Raw genomic sequence first — 22,082 nt, 5'->3', positions numbered from 1 at the left:
ACCGATGCAAAAAGAGATCGTACTGCATTATTAATTTACCTCACACGGTAGTAGTAGCGTCAGTTTCAAAGTTACTTTACTGAAAAACGTCCAAATAACTGTTTTTATTCTGGCATATCATTGACACTTTGCCTCGATCGTAATTCATTCGGTAATATCTATCCGAATCGAGCCACCATCGCCACTATTGTATTCGCAGGGGAGCAACGGTCGTAGGTCGGTCAGATGCTGACCTGAGCTCTATTTCCATGATCTTTTGATCTCTCATGACCTCATTTGAACTCGTATTTGTCTAACAAAATTATGGTGACTTTCAGCATACAAATGCACATATATTATATGTTTTTAAATAGTTGTCATATTCAAAAGGACAATCAACAGTTGACTTACAACTGCAATACTGAAGCGTCTGACTAAAGATTAGGCGGATAGATGTAGTGAAGGAGTTACCGTTATCGGCGTTGTATAATTAAAACATGAAATTTACAATTTCACATTTACTGTCGACTATATTGCTCAAAACAAGTAAATACGAAGAGAAAAAAGTTTTTTTAGAAATGAACTACTGTAAATTTGGTGCAATTTAATCTAAGTGTATACCAATAATGCATTTTGAAAAATCCAATAATTCTATTGCGATACAAAAGTTAAAAATATTGTATTGTATTGTAAATATGTTTTTTAGGATTTACATATATCCCAATCAGGTTGAGAACAACAGAAAATCTAGATTATATTTGTGCGACATGCTCGGTCAATATTTATCAGTACAGCTATCTTTTGTCACATCGTGGGCTGTAAATGTCATAGCGATTCTTCCTAGCGGTAATTGCGTTGAGATGATCAAAACAACGAAAATGAATTTTTTTTTGTTGCAGATTTTGGTCGAGTAAAAGAGGATGCTCTGGCACCACTTGACGTCGTTGCAATATCTCGATGATTTGAAATTATACAGTAAAACAGCCACTCCTGTCTTTCATCTTCTGCCATAATGTGATCAACCAACTAAAAGAAAATTAAGGAGGTATATTCATTCAAATAGTAAAATACCATTACACTGCACCAAATTCTCGGAAAAGTTGTACTAGAAATTATAACTTATCAGCAGTTACAGATATATTTTAAAACGCCACACACATCAAATTGAAGTCTGCATACTGACACAGAAGATCAGAAGCAGTATGCTGGCAAGCAAGTCATGGTCATATCTGATGACGGTTTTCGGCAAAGCAACTAAGCACTACACAATTTCAACAACATTGTATGTGTAGTTGGTTTGCCCCAGTTAAACAAATGACATAAAAACAAACTCTGTACCCATGTGCAGAAACACTATGTAATACTATAAAATAAAAAATATGATTGTCTGCATGTTACCATGGCTGATCTAGGAACAAGTTGTAGAGTATAATTTTGTTTTCTCTTTGTTGTTGTACAATTCCGCATCTTACTGCAATCGATATCTATTCCAACAGTAGACGAACTCTGAATGATGGATAGCAATTAAGCTAAGTTTTGTTTAATACTGCAATTTTGAAATTTTTTTGACTTGAGTTTGTTTCTCAATATACTCACATGGGAAAAACAACTGAAGTCATATTCAAAAGTAATATGTCATATTCTAAAAAATTGAAAAGGGGGTCCCCTCTGAGTTTTTTTGAAAACTGAAAAAGTCACCGATAACGCTTGCAAATGCCGCCTGCTAAAATCGCCGATTGTTTTCATCAGCGTGGTGTGTTATCACAAATTTGGGCCATGGTAACAATGATAATTATTTTAACTTTGTACTCGCACGGAATTGTTAAAACTGAATAAGTCGCCAATAATGCGTGCAATTGCCTTCTACTGAAATCGCGGATTGTTTTCACCAGCGTGTTATTTAGGCCGTAAACGCATTTACGTGGGTGTTTATTCTCTCTAAATTACAAATTTTGGCAACGATAACGATGATATATATTTATTTTATTTTTGTACTTGCACGGAATTGTGAATTCGATGAGAGTAAATATATGATCATCGGCGGCGAGATTCTAAAGATGAATCCGCGATCTAAATTTTTTGATTGAAGAGCGGCAATATAAATTACTGAAAATAAAACCGTAAACAATATAAGGTATGTAGAGTCCCGCGACAGTCTAAAAACGCTTTTATATGCATTGAAAATCGCAAAATTTCATGTACCTACGGCACACATTATTTTTGTCGAAGTTTAGAAACATACGTCACTAAAAATGAAACGCGGTTAATTGTGGGTGGAATTTGAATTTTTATCCATTTCTTTAAAATTGTGGTCGAAAATTTTACTGTTATCATAAACCGACTTTTCCCCAGTTTGTGATGCTATATATTTATAAGATAATTAATCTGAAGCAGTGGTTCTCAACCGCGGACCGGTGCCGGTCCGCGACAACCTCGCTGCCGGTCCGCCAAATATGTTTCAATATCAATATATTATAAGCAAATTGCAAAATACAAGAGATTGACGGCATGTCCATCAATTTTGTGTTTTTCCAACTCTTATTGATTCGTAGCAACAGTATTCGTCTAACAACCAAACTTGGTCCTCTGCCCATTTTAATCTCTGAACGGCTGGACGTTCGTGAAGTTTATGACTTCATAATGGCGGCTAACGTCATAATGAAGGAGTTTGATAGTACATAGTATGGTACCTGATTGAGAACTTCGCAGTTCGCACGTTTCGTAATTTGACAGTAGGCCTATAATTTAGAGAGGTATGATAGTAACTCTCATCAAGACCAACCAGAGAAATCGTGTGGAAGTCAACGCTCTACTTCGCCTTGCAGCAACTTCATTAGCACCGCATTTAACACGTATATCAAAAAGACAGCAGCACCGCGACCACCGGTTCAGCCTGCATTTATTCTCGAATAAAAAGATATGGACTAAGGTCAACTACTCATTCGGGTGTAACACGACAAAAAAAGAAAAATACTATCGGCGCTGTAGCACCGTCTCTCAATTGCATTTACTAATAGGCCTACCCGACGAACAGCACAAATTTCATTTTCCAATCCTAGTCACTTGTGTGCGCGTGTTTAACAGAAATTGAGCGACCCTGGAAAATCTTCACGCAACCCCACCCAGGGTCGCTCGTCCAACAGTTTGGGAATCACTGTGATAGCATATAGTACGGCACCTGATTGAGAAGTTCGCACGTTCCGTAAATTGACAGTAGGCCTTTAATTCAGCGAGGTTTGATAGTAAATTAGAGGCAAACAAACAGCAAAGTATTATACGATAAGACCTTGCAGCAATGTTGAAAAAGATCACGCAGAAACAAGCAAAAAACGAAAAGGAGACTTTATTAGCCAGTATGATAAGTACTATTTGAAGCTAGGTTTGACTATTGCTCCCAGAAGCAAAAAAGTACCGCTTCCCATGTGCCTAGTCCGCGCCAAAAATCTTCCAAACGACGCAAGGAAACCCGCGAAGCTAACGCGACATTTTCACCCGCAGCATCGCAACCTCGTTGGAAAGCCTGCCGCGTATTTCATTGTACTTTTGTAGTAATTGCATTATTTTGATTCTGTTTTGTGTTCATGACATTCTTGGTTAATTTTGAAGGTCCGCCGGTCCGCAAAATTTGTTTTGAAATTTTACCGGCCCGCGAACTGAAAAAAGGTTGAGAACCACTGATCTAAAGTATATTTGATCAATTATTATTGTACTGAAATAAAACTCGGTGAGATTTTACAGCAGATTTACGGATTTTTTCGGAACGTTTTATCTTTAAAAATAATCGGAGTGCGACTGAGCGGAGTCAGTGTATATCTCAAATTTGTCGATTTCGCAAAAAAGCAAAATACGGATCAGACCAATATATAATCGAGCAGTTTACCACACATTTTTATGTCCGCGGAATGCCGTGGTGTTTTAGAGTGGCTCTTGTTTTGTCGACGCAACTAAGTTTAAATTGAAGAGGAAGGTTAATTAATAAAGCAAGACATTTTAAATATGCCCGTACCGGTCATTAATTGATTACTTAGCACAAGAGAAAAATCATTTTTCGTTTAAAAATTCGGATCTTTTAACAAGTGACCTAATCGCGGCGACTGTTGGGCGTGGATTTCGAGACCGTGAATTTGTATTTTTAATTTACTGGTATACTTTATATGTATTTTCATTGTATGAAGTAAAATTGTACTAAACGGGATTTTATATCAGATATCGAGATTTTAATAACAGCGATAACAAGTTCGCAAGATTGCAAAAATATGTATCAAAATTAAATACATCAGGCAGCTTATCTCATATTTTTATGTCCAAGGTTGCCATGGTATTTTGTGTAGGAATGTTTTTATTTTGACGTAAGAAGTCGCAACCTCGAGTTACGTTGGACACAATTAAATTAATATATAAGAACATTTTAGAATCTCGTAGTTGTCATGGATTGAATATTTTACGCGACAAAAAATATATTATAAAATATATTATACGCTGAAAAGGCGGCTCTATTAACGAGCGCGTCATCGTGGTGACTGTTACAGACGCCACTTGAAATTTCCGATTTTGAAACCCCCCCCTTTTGAAAATCCTGGCTGCGCGCCTGTTCACAACAGTCCAGAATACTGATTGAGGGCCTCACTGATTAATTCATAATTTTTAAATAAACTTACATTGTTTTCTAGGACAGAGCTGATTCTTCCATCATTCTTGTAAACATACCAGTTAATATCTTGTAAATTTTTTAATGTCTGTTTTTCACCTTGCTGCAAGATACTTTGCAATATCAATTTTTGGGTGTGTGTATATTCATTGCCCATTCCCAGGGTCAACAGACTTAAATGAGGTTGACAATCAGCAGCATGAGCTTCAACTTCGAATGGACATGCCTGGTTATTGAATAAAACATTGTTCTTGCACATTTCCAGGAATGGAAAAAGTAGTAAATTTTCTGAAATCGTCTATATTATTTGAACGAGTGATGTGAAAAATCACAAAATGAATTATCAACATTGAAAGAATCATATTATATCAATTTGGAATTCAAAGTCCATTTTTATATGTATGTCCATTGAATACTTGAATATGATAAATAAATCGGTCCATGGATGTTAAATATGATACCTGGTCCAAATCTAGCGCTTTGTTATAACCCATACACATTAAGGTATCGAGTAGATCCTCATTTACATCAACATCTCTTGCTTGCATTAAATGGAGTTGAATGAATCCTTCTCTAGTAAGTTCTCCTTTCTTCATTTCAAAGTTATCTGTTATGAAATGGAGATTGGTGTTTCGAACATCTAATGTAGCTAAAATGGTGTTGAACTCTTGAACAAACGTAAGAAAAACCTGCCTTATGTAAAGTAATTAATTTGCAATTTTTTTTTGATATTTAAAATTATTACCTTGAACAATTTGCCACGCTTCATCATCAACTTTTTCATCAGTTGTAAGTATTTGAAAGCAGTTAAATTCTTCTCTGTTCAATAGTCCGTTCCCATCCAAATCACACATCTCAAACATGTCTGACAAAGTTTCTCTACAATTTAATATAGGATCTTTCACATTCAAGACTGCATATTATTGTCTCTTAATTCTTTCGCATATTTGACTCGTGAAAATAACAGTACAATTACAAAGGAAATCTCCAAACTTTTTACAATTGTTAATAAACCTATTTTTGTAAAATATTAACTAATAAACTATGTATAGTTAATGAATATCCTATTTACGTTTCATGTGTATAATCCAGTTATATTGGCAGATCTTAGGTCAGGTAGATTGGAGCAAACACCTTCACATAAATCAAAAAGTCAAATACAGTTATATCTACAAACAATTCAAAGAGTGTGCCTAATGTAGGTAGATGAAAAAACATATTAATCGTTACACTTATCCTGCAAACTTGCTTATGAACAGGGAGATCCCAGTGTGTGTAGCTGATACTATATGGAAAATTAACTACCGGTAGGTATAGAAATTTTCAACGAACAATAGATTAATTTTAGTAAATCCCTCAACATACGACCAGAAAACACGCAAAATATTTGTCAGAAAAAAAAGCCTACCTAAAAGCCCTTGATAATTGCACTTCATCATTGTGATCTTTTCTAAGTAATGGAATTTCTTCGTCTGGTTCTTTTCTGCGACGAAATAATCTACATCCACTAGTAAATGGCAAAAGAATATAGGAACCAGCACGCAAATCACCTTTCCAACAATATTGCTGTGAAGGAAACAGTAATAAATAACGCATTGCTGCTAGTATGATATAGAATTCTAAAGGTACTAAACCAACAATCTAGACAAACTACAGGGTGTCCATAACGTCTCTTAACCTAGGATGGCAATTACCGAATAATGCACTATTTTAAATCATTCGAAATTATTATCTCTAAATATGAAATTTCAAATACATTCCAAAATAAATTCAAGTAAAGGAAGCTTATCATAGTGTATGGAGGAATTTGCATACAATAAACGGCGCTCATCAAGTATGTGTACCAAGATGACGCACAACCTGAACCCTAACCTGGTACAAAAACTATGTTCAGGTTGTGCGCCATCTTGGTACACATACTTATTGCCGAAAAGCGTGTTAATTAAGTGTTGTTTTCTTTGGCCTCCGTTTCTAAACTGTACAAACTCAGGACGCAATCACAATTAATTATACGAGTCAGAAGGCACGAAAAAAGAAATTTGATTAATGCACAAATAAGAGTTTTACATTTCATGCACATCTAACCATGTTACATGTGAGATTTTATGAGCACAATATAAAAATGATATGTCAGACGCTATAATTTCATGTGTAAATGCCACAAATTATGCTATGTTGGAAAATTTGAAAGTATATTCAATAGTCGTCGAAGTTGAAAACAGCCAATTGTGCCCGCGATATACCTTCTTAGCTATACTTGAATTACCGTTGGGCCACACCCAGGGGCGCGGCCAGCGGGGCCACCAGTTTTATTTACAAAAAAGCAACATCGTCGTTTTCCGGTCGCGCATCATGGTTTCGCGATCAAAACGATATTATTCTGTGCGTTATATACCTAATCGCAATTGACACCGACAAACTTTTTTCGTCTTTATGATATGGTATCTTTTTTAGTTAGCGCTGATAATGATAAATAAGAATGTATAATTGTTGATTGCAATTCCGTAAGGCGTATTTTTCTTCCTCTCCGTCAAACAGACATGAAACGAATTTAACCGCCGTTACCGGCGCTCAAAAGGAGAGAACGTTCTTTTCCCGACTCCATCACGTTTATTAATACAAATCATAGCGCATTGAAAAGCAAAAGAGAAATTATTAACAATTGGAGCATTTTTCTGTTTTTGTGCAACACTTTGTGAGCGCTCGAAATGTAGGCGACATTTTATCACCTCCAAATGTCATATGCGGTTCACTCTTACATTGTTGTATAGGAAATTAGCGTAGCTTCCAAACAAGATAACAAAATTTGTAGAACTCATGGTTAATCACACAGTACCCTTTTTAAATTCGAAAACGCGTATAGGACGTAAATGAATGCTGGATCAGTTCTATATCAGTTTCAAAAATATCACCTAATTAAAATAATGTTGTTTGAAATTTATAAGAATGGAATTATCAATACATATACATATTGCATTTTAGGCTTGCACGTAATTTACAGATTTACGAAATTACGGAATTATTTCGAGTTACGGAAGGGAAGTTATACGAATTACGTAAAGTCGTAATTATTGGTCGAGCGCTTTCGCGATTGAAACGAGCTCTCTTCAAATCAGTCAATTCCGTTGATTGTAAAAAGTGAAAGTTTAAAAAGTGGAAGAAGTTAGAGCTTCGGTATTTGCAGCCGTTTTTCTCACTTTTCTCTCTCTTGCCAATACGTCACCGTGATAATTATTGTCGCGCTTAAACAGCAATATGACGAGGAAAAGAAATTGCGTAATTAACCAACGCAACTTCGTCTTTTAGGCATCGGTAAAGCGATTGAGACGGCAGAGAAACAACAATATGACGGGATTTCCCGCGATCCGGTAAAAATCAACAATATGACGACGGAAGAGAATTTGCGTAATGAACCAACGCAACTTCGTCTTTTCGGCATCGGTAAAGCGATTGAGACGGCAGAGAAACAACAATATGACGGGATTTCCCGCGATCCGGTAAAAAACCTTTGCGGACCGTTAACGGTCCGCGGACCGGCGGTTGGGAACCACTGTTTCAGAATACTCAAATCGAATCCAGAATTCTATTCTATTTTTATAGTTACCCGTATTTAAATAGTGGGATTTCTCCACCACAATGCATGATTGAAATTTAAAAAAAAAAGCTAAATTGTAGCGTAAATGTTTAATGTATAACAATCTTTGTGCAGTATTTAATTGAAAATGTTCTGATCATTGGATTATATTTAACCAAGGCAACGAGATTTAGGAAATTCGACGATCGTTTTTTTGTTTTTAACAGTTTAATATTCTCAATTTAACTACTATCAAATATCAAGTATGAGCCAGTGTGTTTATTCTGTGCGAGAACCATTTTCAATTACAAAACCTTGATGTTCTGTTACCGGTTTTATCGTTTTATGTCATTTCGGACTTGTCCTTGCTCAATATATTTTCCACAATGCCTCGCAATATTTCGGCCAAATAAGATTAACTGTCTTTACCAAATGCGGCAACTTATTTTGATTCTTGAATACCACCGACACTCGACCAAATTTGTGTCAATCTTGGCCGGTAGGATCGTTCGTGAGTGCAAAATAAATGTCACAATATGCATTTTTGTGCGATATAACTTTGTATTTTCGTCAAAGCCATGTCATATAAGTACGGTATTTAAATTATGCGCAAATATTTAATATTTGATCTAAATTTGGCGCAAATAATGTTACAACATTTAGGCCGCGAAATGATTTAATGTAAAATGAAGCATGGTAATCGGAATAACGTCAATAAGTCGGCATCAATAATTATCATAAAATGCTGACTAGGTAGTAAAGTCGAATAATGTTAAAAACGATGCAATAACAAGTCTTCGTCGCGAGGCAAGCGCAAGTATAATCAAACGAGAGAATACGCTCGTCGTGGCATTGATAAATTCGAAACCCGACATTTTTTTTGGTTCCATTACATTTGAACCCACGTACATTTGAACCCATGACAATTGCACCTGTATGCTATTGCACCTATGGAATTTTTTTTGTTTCACGGATAGTTAAACCCATACTAACCCTAACCCATGGGTTTTAGCACCCGCGCATAGATTGAACCCGTGGATATACGCATGGGTTCAAATGTACATGGGTTCAAATGTACGGTCACCATTTTTTTTTAATACGATTTTCAAAAGTCAACTATCGTTTCATAAATATCCGTATACCAGTGTCGGTAATGATAAAATTGATCGCATAAAATTGGGACGGTTAATTTGCGAAGGTGATAAAGGGAATCAAAGCTAGCACAAAAGATAAAAATCAGAATAAAATTAATTTGAATTCACTCTTGTCTTAACATCTGTCGCCGGCGTGTAGTACTGCCAGGAATATGAAAACCCAAACTCGATGTCCCAATCGAAAATGAAGTGGATTCAATTGGTTGTTATGATAGGTTTAAATGTGTGAAAAAATATCGCAATTACGGGGTCATTAAGTAATCGATTTGGCCGTAATTACGGAATTGACTTTTGTCAATTACGTGCAAGCCTATTGCATTTTTATGTCTAAACTTGACTACAGAATCGATTTTGGTGCCCTAATAGTTGTGGCTTTAGAGCATTCGTCGCTGATTTTTTAAATATTTGTCTATAATATTTGCTTTTACATGTTGAAGAATTTTCTTACCGACAGTTTCATCAAATTCAAATGTACTGCAATTTTACATCGAAATGGAAATTGTCACCCTATGCGCCTGATGGAGCTTAATGGATGGAGCTGATGGAGCTTAAACTTCGATGTAGCTGCTACACAGATGAATGTGAGACTAATACTCAGCCAGTTGCTAGTGCAGTACAGTACAGAGATGGCGAACCTTTTTTAATGAATGGGTCGGAAATTATATTCTTATTATGAAAAAAGACTGTGGGTCCTAGATATTTAATCAATGAGAAATTTGATGTTGCATCTATTCTATGAGTCTTATAATTCTGGGGTTGGTATTGTGTAGTTTTAATTTTTAAACATGCACTGATATCAGGATTACAGATGTACTGATATTGCTATACCACTTTTGTCGTCGATACCGATCCGATACTAACGAAAAACGCTGATACCGAATTATCGATACGCCAATATTTCAAGAAGTCGATGTTCCGATACTATGTGCCGGTAATTATTACCGTACATTAAGTTCACTACATTAAGTTCACGTGTGCAGGGCAGACGAGTAGTCAAACAATAGTCTGTGAGCATTATTTCAGCTTGAAAATGAGATATTCCAGATAATAGTAAATTGATGTTTGTGATTTAGATGCAATAATTAATTCAGATGCATTGTGCACCGACGCTAATAATATCGGTGTTCAATAAGAAAACTCATAAGATTTGGCTACTATCGATGTTGACAAAAACAAATGTTTACTAATCCTATCCAACTGATACATTATGTTGCGTGCGCATGATTTCGTGCCAATATAACGTCTCATTACACATTGAAAAATCCACTAAAATTCATTCAAAAACACTATACCGTATTATTTCTCAAATCTGTTAATCCAATTAATTCAGTATTCTCACTGCTCATAGTTGACCGCCTCAAAATCATCATACACGTATCAACTGGATTGCGAGGAATCTCTACAAGAAAATAAAGCATGACTTGAATGTTTAATTTGAGAGCTCATATATTTGAAAATGTGGATCTAACAATCTATTGCATTATAAATAAAATTTTAAGAGCCTAAAGAGTATATTTATTTGCTTGAATTAATTCTTTAGGCCAGGGTGGTCCACAGTTGTCGGCTTCGAGGGCCACAAAATTTTCTGGTTACTTTAATGACAAAATAAAACCATGCAATTTTTGATTACCCTCCAGCAAATGCAACGCGGGCCACTGGTAATGATACTGCAGGCCACATGCGGCCCGTGGGCCTGGGTTTGAACCACCCTGCTTTAGGGTATTAGATAATTAGGGCTTACTTCCCACATTTATCAAAAATTCTCTCATATCATCATTAAAAAAATATCCATACTGCTGGAGTTATTAATACATATATAATAGTACACATCTGTTGTATGGCAGTATACAAATACAAATTTATCCAGCTTTGTGTTCGAACTGGGTTCAGTGAAGTTAATGATCTTCAATTTGCTCTTGAAAAGAAAAAGATATCGGGTCAAGTTGAGTCAATTTCAGTTTTTGTGAAATGAGTTTTATTGTGTTTAGTTTGGGTAATTTGAGTTTCTCAGATAAGAGTGGAAGCAAGAAGACACTGCAAACAGTGATAGCAACACTCTAGACCAGGGTGGTCCAAACCCAGGCTCGTATGTGACCCGCAACATCATTATCTGTTGCCCGCGTCACAATTGCTAGAGGGAGGGTAATCAAAAAATCGCATTTGATGTTGTTTCATCATAAAAAAAAAAAAAAATTTTTTTGACATCTTGTTACAACACTAATGTCACTAAATTGGCTAGTGCTATGGCTATCTGAGGCAACTAACAAAGTTGAATAATGGGTGCTCCTGAAGTATGCGCAACAAGATGTCGTAAAACCTGAACCCTAACCTGGTACACATAATATGTTCAGGTTGTGCGCCATCTTGGTGCGCATACTTCGCGAGGTCCGAATAATGTGCTTGGCTAGTTCAAATTGTTCACTGGATATCAATTGTTTGGTTGGGATTTTAGGGAATATATGCTAACAATATAATAAATATGATAGTAATGTTATGGCCTAACTAACAATATAATTCCTTCCGGCGATTTTTTGCAACCAGCCTGAACAGTATTAAAAAAGACTTCCAATATGTCAGAAAAATTAGTAATTACTCTCCTGTGCCTCACATTTGGTAAAATTTGGAAATCAATCAATCAGCATTTTTGGCTAATATAATCCAAAACAGCATTTTGCAATCATGTTAGCATTTCCAAATTTTGATGGATTTTCCTTTGAGAATCTTACTTTTTTCAGTTATGAAGAGTAGTTTGAGATCTTACACTAAATGTGGATATAAAAAAAACTTTGCACAATTCAGTGATTTTTTTGGTGTTTTTTGCATGTTTTAGCTTGATTAATGTGTTTGCACAAATGAAAGTGTTCATTTTGTATTGCACTGTTTACTTATTCTCGAAGCCAACAAGACAACAACCCTGGACCACCTTGCTAGACTCTAGACATTAACTTGGGTCAAAAAAGTGTCGAGTTTTAATGACTTACCCCGACTTGTAGATAGCGAATATGGTTTTATTGTTAGCCAAACTTTTGAAGCAGATGAAAGTACTAGAGAATATTCATGACACTGTACTTTTCCATCATCATTATCAAGGTAAAAGCATCCTTTAGTTTTCAGTCTATTCCAGTTCTATAAAATATGCAATATAACTTAAAAATAGGTTTATAGGAGAAAGCACATCTAGCTCAAAAATATGCTTTGTACATGACACGATGAAGCTATAGTGTTTCGAATCGAACGCTTTTTCATACACCCTAAGTTATCATCACACTACAATACCAACATGTCTAGATGTCTCGAACAATTCACAATTAGGTTGTCAACCAAAAAATTCTAGTCAAAATGCTTCGGTATTCGAACGCGCATCTCTGCTCACTTTTGACCATTCCACAAGAGAGCAATAGTCAAATATATGGACATGAAGGTCAAAATGTATGACATGTACAGCAACTGATACAAAATGTTTTAAATTTTTGTCTTTGATATGTTTAATCTTTATTATGTACATATTTAAATAAATATTTTTGTACAAGTTTTGTTAATTTTGGGTATTTCGGAAGTCGTAGGAACGAATCAAAATAATTATCATTGTTTTTCATGGCAAAAAATTTTGGTACACAAACAAATCTGTAGACGAACACCAATCTTGAACGAATTATGTTAAACTACCAAGGTATCCCTGTAGTAGCTTTAAAGCAAAATCAAATAATGGCCATTTGATAAAATCATTCGATGCATCAGGTTAAATTGATCCATCTTTCTAAAAAATGTCTTGTCCAATTATCATTAACTTTGCTCTCTGTGCCAAATTACCTTCAAACCTTTAGGAATAAATAGATTTGATTTTTTGTCAAGTGGAGCAGCCATCCTAATCTCAACAGCATTGTCAAGTTTAACTTCAGGAGTCGACGACTTTCTTGCTGATGATGGATGTGAACTTGACTTGACTTCTTTTTTAGAAGAAACAGTGTTTTCTTTTTCATATGTCTCCATAGATAATGTACGTTGAGCTGCACGAGGAGTTCCTTAACAATATCATATGATATGACATCACAATATTTTAAGACAAGTAATTTGAAATCATGCCAGCTTAAAAAGCATAAAGTAGATTAGCAAAATTGAAAAAAACAGACCAATCGGTTCCTTGGTCAAGCTCTCATGTTTGTGTGTGAAACCATGGCAAAAGTTGGTATGAGACAAATTTTCCCATCTGATAAGTACAAGTAAACTATGAACGATCAAGAATTTAGTCTCTGCAGCACTTTAGCTTTACTGTAAAGCTTATGCAGTGCTTTATTATAATATTTCCTTTAGTTATTTAAAAATATCATCATTTAGGGCAGGGGTGTGCAAACTGCGGCCCGCAAAGAAAAATTGTGCGGCCCATGGATGAGTGACAATTTTGAATTACGGTATGTGCCCACGAAACCAGTTTAAAGTTTAGTTTATATGGTAGGCTATGTGAAAGCAATTTCAATCTCCTTGCGTCGCAAAGCCTATACCAGTACCTGAGTGCCACTGTCATATTAGCAAAACTAGCTACTGTTGCTAGAAAAATTCTGTTTTGAAATACACATATAACACAATCTTATAAAAACGTTTTTCTCACTGAAATCATTTGTATTCATGGACGACAATAAATTTGAATAGCAGTTTTCAATTTATGCGTTTTAGCTCAACATTTCTGCAAGGAGCCCTAACAATGCCGTTTAACAGTGGTCACCTGGTCGGCAACCTTTTTTGAGTCTGTATATAACCTAATCCGTTCTAAGCCCCCGCAAAATTAGTACATAATGTATGTATGAATTACAATAATGGTTAAAACCAGTAACAAAGACGATACATGTTAGAATTAGATTTTGGCATAACAAATAGAAAAGTATAATGGAAAGAACAGAGAAATACCGAATAAAAACTACAAACTACGTTTGTATAACTTTGGCATCGGTCGACTAGGCTAGGCAAACGGAGACAGCGGAAAGTGGGAGGATGACGGTCGGAGGAGGCGGCAAAAGTTGAAAGCTGAGAGAGAACGTAATGTACGAAAAAGAGCAGACACACATGAAATTCAATTTTTTTTAATTTTTACCCCCATATATTCACTAAATTTTGCTAGCAACACATTGTACAAACCCACAAGAAACAAACTGTCCAATGGGATGGCAGATACTTTATTGCCGCACCACACACGGGTGCCTTTGATTATAATGAAAAAAGGGTATTCGAATCGGACATCCTTTCTTTAAGCACTAACTTAAATTAACCTAAAATAAACGAATATCACTACACGCAGTTTTCAGTATTTGGCCTTCCGTATGTAGAAAATCTTATGTTAGACGAAGCAATATTTTTACAAGAAGATTTGGATTTTTGGTATCCAGATCCTTTCATAGATAGGGTTTCGATGCACGGCCCGGCCCGCGGCTTTATCCAGTTACTTTAATCTGGCCCTCCTGTGTTAAAGGTTGCCCACCCCTGATTTACGATAACTGATACCGATTACTGATAATCGGCAATAGTAAGATTATTTAATCTCAATAATCGGCAATAATTGCACGATTATTTAAATATTCATATTATGCAATTACAGTTACCTATATTATGTATTATGCAAAGTGGTTGTGAAATACATAGCAAAACTACTTGCCGTCTATCCAACCTGAGCTTGGGACATCGGAACATTGGTCACTATGTAGTACTGTAAGTTTCATATGTTCAAAATTTTGACTCAGCCAATTACAGTCTGTTTCATCAAACGTAACATAACTTTACATAAAAATGGTAATCATTGCCTTAAAGTGGTCTGATGAAGATTGAACCATTACGTCGCTTCTGTGCCAAAACGTAACACTAATACTCAATTTCCACAATGCAAGAGCTAGTAGAGTAGAGTACTTGAATGCTTGTTAAGTTGAATCTCTAGCTATGGTATCTGGAGCAACCATCCATTGTGTGATTTTGTGTATCACTTAATTTTATAAAATTCATTGAAATTAATATATTGGTCTAACCCTTTCCGTGCGGTGGGCACGTATACGTACCCACGACAAAAGTCGCTAGATTGCGGGCTTGCGGCGGGTACATTGATGTACTCCACTGTTTTATTTAGCAATCGGTCGCAAACTGTTGATCTAGTTTTTCCCGGTTTTAGTTTATTGATAAGAAGTCTTCTTCGAGATTAACATAAGCGACGATAAATCTCGCTTTCGTTTATGACGGGAATTTTATTTGCGGCGGAACGAGGGAGTGTGTTTGAAATTTATGCAAATTTCGGTGTTTTTTGGGTGGTAATAGAAGACATATTATCTCTTCCATCTACCAAAGTATTTTGAGTTGGATCACGAAATTGATACAGCAATATTATGCTATTGTTTGCCAACCACGAAGCGGTAACAGTAAAGGATTTAGCAAATATTTCTATTTTTTATCACGGTTTGAAGTTTCAACTCCCAAGAAAAAAAAATGCCTTTTTTCTATCCGGTTTGTGACTCAGACCACCACTTTTGAAAAAACTTTTTTTAATCGCCAATTGCAAGCTCTTTAAAATTTAAATAAGCTTTCCAACGAGCCGTCAGTGGGCAGCAGAGGATCATTAGTTTTTCGTAAGTCGATCGATTAGTTGCGGGGGTACAAATGCATAAAATCGGCGTAGCAAATACGATTATTTAATAAAAAATAAAAATCGCATGGAAAGGGTTAATATACAAAATTAAATTGTAAATTTTTCACTCAAAAATTTGTGTTAATAAATTCAATTACAAAAAAATTTGGCAACTTCTATTTCTAATGCAGTTTAAGTTGAAAATAACATAATAAACATACTTCTTCCTCCTCCAAAACTACTTGCTGAAATCGGTCTCAGATTAGAATCAGCTTTTTTCTGCTTCAATTGCTTGAAGTTTGCTTGTTGGCAGCGATGACTTGTAGACAACATCAGAGTACAAAACTAAAAATACCAAACCAAATTGACTATGGAATATGCAATGTTAAATAAACCCAGTACCTCGTTGTATCAATATGGCAGTTTTAATTATATAGATGCCCGCGAATCACACAGCATTTAAAAAAAACGAGTACCTGAAAAACTTTTGCTTTTTATTTGTGTATTTTAGTCAGATATTTTTGCACTAGGAAATCGTGCACTTAAGTCACATGAACACTCTCGTTCATATAAACATGCGGCGTCACATTCTAATTCAGGCCGATGCCATCATGCATTTTTGCAGGAGAAGTGGAATCGAAGTGCTTGTATAAAACACCATACTATAAACATTGACGTTATTGCAAAATCTCAGATAGCTTTATCTCCCATATCTGCACCACATAGCTTATAATTTCCACAAATATCAATATGCAATGCAAAATTAGGTTACAAAATTACTCGTGCACAGTTAATTTGTCAACTTTATACTCGCATGCAAATTATTTGTCAACTTTAAAATTTTTCGCTTCTAAAAATGAAAAAAATGGCGATTTTGTAGACTATAAAAATCACTGGGAAGTTGCCTCGCAGTTTTTGAAAAAAAGTGCTCTAATAGTGAGTCAGAGACAAATCATGGTTGGAGTCGATTGCAAATTACCTCAACTCCACAGCTCTATGCGTAAACTAGATATAAGCTCTGATTGTTAAAAAGTAGGTTGGTTACTATAAACCAAAATACCTCTTCATAGTCCAACTTCCCATCTCTGTTTACATCTGCATCATCTATTATTTTTCTCACTTCCATTTCTGTCATTTTTTCACCTTGCTAAAAATTGATGATATAGAAAAAAACTCAAAATCTAATCAATTTGATACTATTGTATTAATCTATACCACACTGAAATAAACATGATTTAAACTCAAACCTCACCGAGGTCAAAACTTCATGTAATTCTGAGTGAGAAATGAAGCCATCACGATTTGAATCAATTTTTTTGAATGCGCTCAAAAGATCGTCCCTGGATGGAGATTTCATCTCATTGAGTATGTCACAATACTCAGCATATGTTACAGTATCTATGATGTTAAAAAGTAAAACAATCAGCATGTACATCTACTTTCAATAAATTCAAATTTCATTCAATGAATATTTTGCTTATTGTTTGCTTCACTAAGCGCTTTATATTAGGACGAACTTGCGATTTGAAAACTTTCAACTGCATACTAAGATTTTCGTCTGTCAGTCTCGACCTATAACGACCAAATCCAGTTTTGAGTGCGGCGTCATCTCACTCGACTGCGAGCTCCGCTTGGCCCGAATGATCGAGATCCGTATTTCGTTCGAATATTGCAGAATTTTTAACACTAATTTTTTGGTCGACTACCTGGGTACACTGTGCCGTATAATTTTATTGTACTAAATTGAAGAAATTGTAGTCTTAGTTCTGAGATATTTCATCGCAGATCTAGTGAGTTCTCTGACGTTGATATCTTGAAATATCGGGATCTATTATACAAAGCCCCTGTCATAAAATACACCACTGCCTCCACTCAACGTAAAAAAAAAATTAAAAATAAATTCAAATCCCCAAATCGTTCCGAACCCGAACCACAACTCTATAATTAGTATCGATAAGTTGTTATTTCAAGACGCGGTGTCTTTCTCAAATTTCACATTTTTGCATTAGTGGTGTGGGCTTGTACGTAAGATCCGTATTTCCCAAGCCTTCGGATACAGAAATTATAAACGAATCCATCTTGTCGCGATTATCGGTTTGCCGATAAGACAGCGTAACTATGCTAATAAGACAATGGTCATTTTGATCCATTGTTAAAAATAGATGTAGCCTATCGTTGCCAGGATATAAATAACCTTGGCGCTCCCATTTCCTCTGTACATATCCTAAAGGTTTATCACGACAAACATACACTGAATCGCCTGAATTCTTCGCAGGCCGCACGAAATGTCTTTGCGGGCCACAGGTTCGTCACCTCTGGTATATGCCAACATACTATTTTTAAAGATCATGCTACATAGCATGTTATTTAAAAATGCAAATTACCCTCTAATCTCTACGTCACAGCCAAATGAACTTACCAGAAGTTGATCTGATAAAAATAGGAAAGTTTGAATCGAATCTCAAATTAGAATGTTCAGATTCGAATATTTCCAAATCTGATTCTATTTAGTACGCCATATTATCATTAACTTTTATTAAATTAGGGAATAAATACTGGGTAAATTGTGAATAAATAATGTTAATGAACTAAATAATAAATAAACTGATGATTTTAAAAAAGAGAAATGTTTATGAGAGAATTTTATAATAATGATGCTATAACTAGTACTTTATTGAAGGAGAGTTTATTTATTGATATATTTGTGAAACTTCTCAACATTTTGAGTAGTCGAACAAAAGTGAGCGAAACTGCTTCTAAAACTGTGAAAATATTTCACAAGTCTCGCTCATAATTATCTGCTACAGGATTTGAAACAAGACAATTACTGGTAAATACATTGCTAATGCTTAGCATAATGAGCCAACCGCGTAAAAAAACACTCTTTATTCACTACACTTTTCTTTGAATTTTTTATTGTTACTAACCATTTACCCGTCTTACTACTTAATGAATACAGCGCGAAACACCGCAAAGAGCGCAAAACAGCGCAAAACAGAGGGAAACAGCGCAAAACAGTGGGGAAACAGCGCGAAAGAGCGCAAAACAGAGGGAAACAGTGTGAAGCAGAAAAAAATTTTGCAATAAATTCGGGGCACCTTGTTTTAAGTTGGAGTACCACGGCAGCAAATTAAAAACACAAACCAACGTATCAGTAATGCTGTAATGGCAGGTCTGCCCCTGCTGGTGACACATTTTGGGTACCATAATTTAGAACATTTTCCATATGGATATGGTTGGCTTTAGGGTTAGGGTTAGGTAAAAAGGGACCTCCAGAAGTATGTGCACCAAGATGGCGCACTACCTGAAAATAGTATGTGTGTGTGTGTGTAGCGGATTCAGGTTGTGCGACATATTGCTGCACATTCTTCTGGAGCACCAAAAAGGTAGATAAAATTTCGCATGATGACCTATAATCCGGTACATAACCTTGTAAATATACCGGAAATAGCGCCATAAAATCATGGCGAGAGGCGCCGTCGTTCCTTCGTGGAAGGGGGTGTCCTGTTTTACGCTGGTTTCCTTCTGTTTCGCGCTGTTTTGCGCTATTTTGCGCTGTTTCGCGCTATTTTGCGCTGTTTCGAGCTCGTTTGCGCTGTTTCGCGCTCTTTGCGGTGTTTCGCGCTGTATTCAGTAAGTAGTAAGACCCACCATTTACCAACAGTATTGCTAAGGGAATTTCCAGTTATATTTACAACTAAAACAACACAAATGCATGAACCTGTTTTTGATGTCCATATTTTGCTTATCTGTTTTTCCGAAGGATTTCTGCCAGCCTGCTGTAACACTGAAATATAAAAAACAAAGCTTAAAATTGATTGAATGAAGGTGCAAAAAGATAATGCAAAAATTATTAACAGATGAATGCGAACAATCAGGTAGACATTGGTATAGAGTCATAGACTAACAATTGTTTTATATTATGTTGTTTTATCATCCAAATTTGTTAATTAATAAAAGTGGAACCATACCTCTTTTCAATAGCTTTTTAGAATCAATAGGAATTTTTGTACTGTCTATTACACTAAGATAAGCTGCTTCACATTCTGATTTGAATAATTCTTCATCCGCATCAGAATGATGTTGCTTGTTTGATATATTATAAACTGAGCTTTGACTCCGAAACATGATTTGAATCTTGAGAAAATACAAATGCAAAGAGTTCTTTAAAAACACATGTTTGAACATATATATGAATGTATGCTAGCCCATTGCATATATCCAATTTGAATCAATTAAGGATATTAGGAAACATTCAATAAAGAAATGTTGGCGATTTTAGCAAAAAAAATATTATTTGATTTTGCCCTCCCTGTCATACCCCTATTATCTGTGGTAAAATAGGAATCAATTATATCCACAAAAATTACTTCTACTTTACATTCTGATTTTACCTGTTACTTGACTTCCACACATTTGGCTGAGTCAGTTTTACCTCTATTTTTACTAAATATATATTCGAATAAAATCAATTATATACATATTATACATAAAAAAGATTATGTGCAAGTTACGTACGTGTTGTTATAGATTATTTAATTGAATCTAAAGTTAGTAACATTCAAATTCACATATAAAAGTTTTAGCCATATGGGATAATGTATATCAATATGCATATAAAAACCACATAAATCAATTTATCATATCACTTTACAGCATTAAGGACACTTTAGAAATTCAGGATAATATATGACATAAAATGTGTGCTGTTTATTATATAATACAAATTAGGGTGAACATATTTATATAAATTGGAGAATTTGGTTGGATTAAGTATAGATTGGAGTACATGGTTGTATTAAAATTACGGTAGGTACTAAGAATTGAAAAACAGCACAATAAAAAACAAAAACCAGAACAAACCACTGAACTGGAAATACTGCTGAACTGGAATAAATCATGAAACTCAAATTATGGATGTGGAATGGAACACTGTAATAGAAAATTGGTGTTGATGGTCACTGATGATCAAGCCCGACTGCAGTATGAAACAGAATGAGATGTAAACAGAATCAAAAAATTACCGGCAAGTGTACTGTTAATTATGGCTCATTAAAGTAAACAACATACAAACATTTAAAGGCTGTACAGGACATGTAGCCATTCAGCTCATGGTAGGTAATTACAAGCAGACATGTCTGCATGTGTTCATTCAATACAAGTGAAAATATAAAAAATTATTCATACATAGTGACACCCAAAATAAATATTTAAAAGATATCGTTCTGTCAGTCTGTTATTGTATACTTTGGTAATACCACTGGAACGCTGGCCCACTTCTCTGACATGGGAGTGAATTTGCATAAACTTGCGGGATAGGGTTAGGATGGTGCAACAACAATGGTTATCATAAATGACCAAAGTAAAGTTGCAATCATCAGAAGCACCTGTGATATCATTCGGTAGACTACTCTTTTTATCAGAAAGAGCCCTAAAAGACGCCCAATATCTTCATACCGGTATGCAACTTCAAGCTCTTGATTTTTTTGCACCAACAATCTTTGCATATGTTATTCCTAACCCCCACCTGACTACGGTATATCACCAAAAATTACGTCACTACGACATCACAGTGCTGCAGACTGCAGTGGCGAAATAAAGACCTCTAAAGTCAGAAAGTGTACTGACGGTCGTTCAAAACTCGGAAGTCAAAAAATCGCCCTATACCTGTATACCGGTACGTGTTACGCCATTCTTGCGCCAAAATACCAAAATTAAATCGAAAAATTGACATGGACTACCTGCCGGTACGGTACCGTAACGTTAATTCTAAAATTTTGTTGAAATTCATTCGTCTTTACTCACAATCTTTACAGCTTATAAGTATAAGTTTATTTCGACTCCATAATCAGCATAACAATACATTTGACAGATAAAAACAAATAAATAAAATCTGATTATGAAATCAGGGGAGCAAACAAAACCTTAGATAAGGTTTATAACGTACAAAATATAAGATGAAAGGTTTTGCCAAGAGGAAGTGGTACGTGTTTACTCACCTAAAATTATCAAGTTATTTCACACACGCTCACATGCACCCACCAGCCACACACACACACAACCACTGAGAAGTTATTTAAGTAAGAATGAAACGCGATAAATTTAGGATATACTATACAGTAAACAAAA

General features: G+C 35.4%; 1 protein-coding gene across 1 annotated transcript; it reads right to left on the bottom strand.

Annotated features, from left to right (window-relative positions):
- Nucleotides 1–301: 301 nt before the first annotated feature.
- Nucleotides 302–22,082, bottom strand: LOC120335309 (EF-hand calcium-binding domain-containing protein 7-like). Its single transcript, XM_078110174.1, has 15 exons — nucleotides 20,348–22,082; nucleotides 19,925–20,090; nucleotides 19,675–19,740; nucleotides 17,206–17,351; nucleotides 17,014–17,100; nucleotides 16,175–16,298; nucleotides 13,166–13,377; nucleotides 12,337–12,481; nucleotides 10,648–10,754; nucleotides 6,036–6,193; nucleotides 5,373–5,506; nucleotides 5,089–5,234; nucleotides 4,638–4,853; nucleotides 1,378–1,485; nucleotides 302–1,005 (listed from the first exon to the last, which is right to left on the bottom strand). Exons 2-15 carry the CDS (start codon nucleotides 20,079–20,081, stop codon nucleotides 844–846), a joined length of 1,968 nt encoding a protein of 655 aa, XP_077966300.1. The 5' UTR covers nucleotides 20,082–20,090; nucleotides 20,348–22,082; the 3' UTR covers nucleotides 302–843.

The sequence above is a fragment of the Styela clava genome, chromosome 2, assembly GCF_964204865.1.
Source record: "Styela clava chromosome 2, kaStyClav1.hap1.2, whole genome shotgun sequence".
Classification (NCBI taxonomy): domain Eukaryota; kingdom Metazoa; phylum Chordata; class Ascidiacea; order Stolidobranchia; family Styelidae; genus Styela; species Styela clava.
The sequence above is the reverse complement of the archived record's forward strand: the minus strand, read 5'-3'. Positions and strand labels throughout refer to the sequence as shown.

Coding starts and splice junctions, on each gene's coding strand:
- LOC120335309 (XM_078110174.1), bottom strand. CDS start 20,081: ATGTTTCGGAGTCAAAGCTCAGTTTATAATATATCAAACAAGCAACAT. Junction 19,741..19,924: donor TAAAAAGCTATTGAAAAGAG/GTATGGTTCCAC, acceptor TTTATATTTCAG/TGTTACAGCAGGCTGGCAGA. Junction 17,352..19,674: donor AATATGGACATCAAAAACAG/GTTCATGCATTT, acceptor TTAACATCATAG/ATACTGTAACATATGCTGAG.